At 43.8% G+C, this 3,734-nt stretch overlaps 2 protein-coding genes across 2 annotated transcripts in view; both read right to left on the reverse strand.

Annotated features, from left to right (window-relative positions):
• LOC101847597 (centriolin) overlaps positions 1-2,844 on the reverse strand; it is a gene marked incomplete at its 3' end in the record, with an annotated part of 27,765 nt that extends 24,921 nt beyond the window's left edge. Inside the window, 2 exon segments of the mRNA XM_013085510.2 lie at positions 1,155-1,322; positions 2,563-2,844. Of these exon segments, the coding sequence (XP_012940964.2) occupies positions 1,155-1,322; positions 2,563-2,752 (358 nt within the window).
• Positions 2,837-3,734, reverse strand: part of LOC118477118 (intracellular protein transport protein USO1-like) — a gene marked incomplete in the record, with an annotated part of 22,453 nt that continues 21,555 nt past the window's right edge. Inside the window, 2 exon segments of the mRNA XM_035971126.1 lie at positions 2,837-2,856; positions 3,013-3,257. Coding sequence (XP_035827019.1) covers positions 2,837-2,856; positions 3,013-3,257 — 265 coding nt within the window.

Below are 3,734 nucleotides of genomic sequence, written 5' to 3' on the forward strand. Positions count from 1 at the left end.
GGCTGTGTGGTCATGGCGCAGACTGGAGGGTTGGACGGACACTGGACACGGGTTGTTCCAGCTGTCTGTCTGTCTGTCTGTCTATGTGTCTGTCTATGTGTCTGTCTGTCTGTTTGTATGTTTGTGTGACGGTGTGTCTGTCTGTCTGCCAGCCTGACGTCTGGGTGTCGGTCTGTCTGTGTGTTTGTCTGTCTGTCTGTGTATCTGTCTGTCTGTATGATGTTTGTGCGTCTGTCTGTGTGTCTGTCTGTCTGTGTGTCTGTCTCTCTGTCTGTGTGTTTGTCTGTGTGTGTGTCTATGTGTCTGTCTGTCTGCCTGACGTCTTTGTGTCTGTATGTCTGTCTGTGTGTCTGTGTGTCTGTCAGTCTGCCTGCCTGGCGTCTGTCTGTCGGTCTGTTTGTATGTCTGTCAGTATCTTCCCTCTTCATTTACCCCCCCCCTTCTCTCTCTCTCTCTCTTTCTCTCTCACCTTCCAATTCTCCCTCTTCTGTTTTCATCTCTCTCTCTCTATCTCTCGTCTTTGTCTTTCCCTACCTTTCTCTGTCTCTATCTATCGCTTTCTAAATGTGAATGAATGAATGAATGACTGCATGGACGGGTGGATGTGAGGATGGATGGATGGATGGATGGATGGGTAGATGTATGGATAGGCGGATGGATAGGTGGATGGAAGGATGGGTGGAAGTGTGGATGGGTGAAGGGATGGGTGGATGAATGAAAGGGTGGATGGATGGATGGATGGATGGGTGAGGGTGGACGAACTGCTGAATGGATGGATGGAAAAGTGGACGTTTTGATAGATGGACGGAAAGACACATTGAGGGAAGGAAGGGTGGCTAGATGGAATAAGCAATGGAAGGATACAACGATGGTAAAGTCTAATATAATACCATACTTCAAGTCTATGTATAAAGAGCAAACGGTTGAGGCCATAATTCAAATCTATGGAAGTAACACTAAAAAATCTATGGAAGTAACACTAAAAAATCTATGGAAGTAACACTAAAAAATCTAAGGAAGTAACACTAAAAAATCTATGGAAGTAACACTAAAAAATCTAAGGAAGTAACACTAAAAAATCTATGGAAGTAACACTAAAAAATCTATGGAAGTAACACTAAAGTAACACTAAAAGCCAATTAGAAAGCACTCACGTATGGGGCTGGGCGGAGCCATCATGAAGGAGCCGTCGTAATAGCCGGTGGGCGGAGCTCCGCCTTTGACAGGCGTGCCAGAGGCTATGGGAGTCATGGGGGCGGACCTGTGTCCCATGTTGATGAGTTGGGCGGGGCCCCCGGGGGGTGGAGGGGGCGGGGCACCGCCTGGTGAGTGAAAGAGCAAACAGACAGGATGTCATTTAGACGCTGCACTAGATTATTTTAAGTCAGGACAGAAAACACATATGCATGCACTCATGAAAGCAAGCACGCACACATGAACCCACACACACACACATGCACAGGCACGCACACACACACACACACACACACACACACTTGACAAATACATCCCGGTTATGATTTCAAACTCAAGTCTGCAAGAGAATTTTAGATAGTTCAAGCCTCAGAATCACAATAGTACAGAACCTTACTCCAAACTTAAACCAACCTGTAGCCAAGAAACAATACCAAATGTGAGGTGTGCTGACAAAAGGAGTTATTTGTCGGATTTCAGCCGTATGGAAATTGATACATCAACTTGATAGGTGAAGTTTGTACAATTTGTGAGCATGGAATAGTAAAAGACACAGTAAACTTTAACAAAATGGCATCAATTGAAAATCCAAAAATCTGACCCAGTGTGGATTTTCAGCCGATACCTCCATTCTTGGATCGTGGGATAACTCATTTTGTCAGCACACCTCACAAATACCTAGCTTTGACAAATTGACAAATTCGCAAATTGAGAGTGAAAATTGATGAGCCTTGATATATATATATATATATTATAGATTTAGTTGTTGCTTTATCTCTTGTCTGTTTTAATTCATATCATTATTTTAAAAACAGGTTTAGTTTTTCAACTGCTTAATCACTGTTTATGTAATTTGGCTCGCTCGCTACCTGAAAATAATTTGTGTCACGGCAAGGTGCAATCAAGCGCTTGTTAACTTTTGAGCACGTGGAGTTATTGGTATCACCTTAAAGCATGTCCATTTTTCTATTTTTCAAGGAAAAAGACATCCATATATCTTGAACAGAAGTCGAGATAATTGCAATTGAAGGAGGTGAGGGTTGCCTGGTTTCAGAAGTAAAATTTGTGAGTAGTGAGAAAATGGTTGCCAAAGTTTGAGGACTTCCATAGCTTAAGAATCCTTGGGAACAGCAAATTTTAATTTTTTGTGCCTTTAATTAATATTTTTCCATAAAATCCACACATTAAAGTGTTTTTAATGGATATACAAGGTGTTGAACCAAAATACAAAAATTTGAAAAAAATTTCCTAACTGGCCGAAAAATGCCAATTTCTCGGATTATTTCGACGAGCGCCTGATTTCAACACAACGTCACACAACTGATTTGGGCCCCCTACTCTAAACCATGTGTGTATCAGTTCTCTCACCTGGAGCGGGCATGGGTATGGAGTGCTGGGCGGGGTAGTAGATCCGGGCTGGGTGTTGACCCCTGTGACCCGCGCCGGCCGGCAGGTACATACGTCCAGGACCGTAGTGCGAGACCTGGGCCGGGCCGGACGGGAAGTACATCTGACTGCCCACGGGGTAGCCCGCCCCTGCCCCCGACCCCGCGACCATCCCTCCTCCTCCTCCGGTTCCTCCTGACACAGCTGCACGAAGGAATGAAGGAAGGAAAGAAAAAAAAGGATTACGACTTTTTCATTAATAAACACCAAAAAAGACTACCAGCAATAACAACAATTAAAATAATAACAAAAACAACTATAATAATTATAATAATAATTTAAAAAACAACAAATAGTAATGATAATAGTAATAGCAACAACTATAACAATAACAATAATAACAATAACAATAACAATGATAATAACAATAACAATAATAATTCCAGCAACAGCAGAGAAGAATCAAACCCGTGGACTCACCGTCAAATCCGTGTAGCACAGAGCCCGGGTTGTAGCTGATCTCCTGAGGAACGAGGTCAAAGGCCACCGCCGGGTCGCCGCCCATGGCAGCTTGTCCGGGGAAACCTGAGGGGCCAAGAGGGGCAACCATGGGGACAGCAGCGCCACCTGGCGGCGCCAGAGGTGTGCCGTACGCGTCTACGGGTTCCGGGTAGAAACTGTGAGAAAAACCACACAAAAGTGCTTTAGTTGTAGAAAATGATTGGAAATGTTTAACACTTTGCAGTCACTTGGCGCAATAATGCGCCTGTGAAAATTGTCTGTTGCGATCACCTAGAGCAGTTTGCCCCTGGCCCGAGAAGTCTGTTGCAGTCGCTCTCCTGGCTGGGTGACCAGACGGGGTATTTTGTACAGCTAGAGCTAGCTGTTTGACTGCAAAGTGTTAAAGAACATGTCGACATAATTTGCCCCAAGACGTAGTGGAATCAGGCGCCAGTTTGGTGACTTTCAAAACTTCAAAATCCTTGGAAACTAAAAATTAATATCTTTTTGTGCCTTTAACCAATAGGTTTTTTTAAAGTAAAATCCACACAGAAATGAGTTTTAAAATTGACATTAAAGGCATTCAGTGTGTGTGTGTGAGAGTGTGTGTGTGTGTGTGTGTGTGTGTGTGTGTGTGTGTGTGTGTGTGTGTG

The sequence above is a fragment of the Aplysia californica genome, unplaced genomic scaffold (assembly GCF_000002075.1).
Source record: "Aplysia californica isolate F4 #8 unplaced genomic scaffold, AplCal3.0 scaffold00381, whole genome shotgun sequence".
In the NCBI taxonomy this organism is placed as follows: domain Eukaryota; kingdom Metazoa; phylum Mollusca; class Gastropoda; order Aplysiida; family Aplysiidae; genus Aplysia; species Aplysia californica.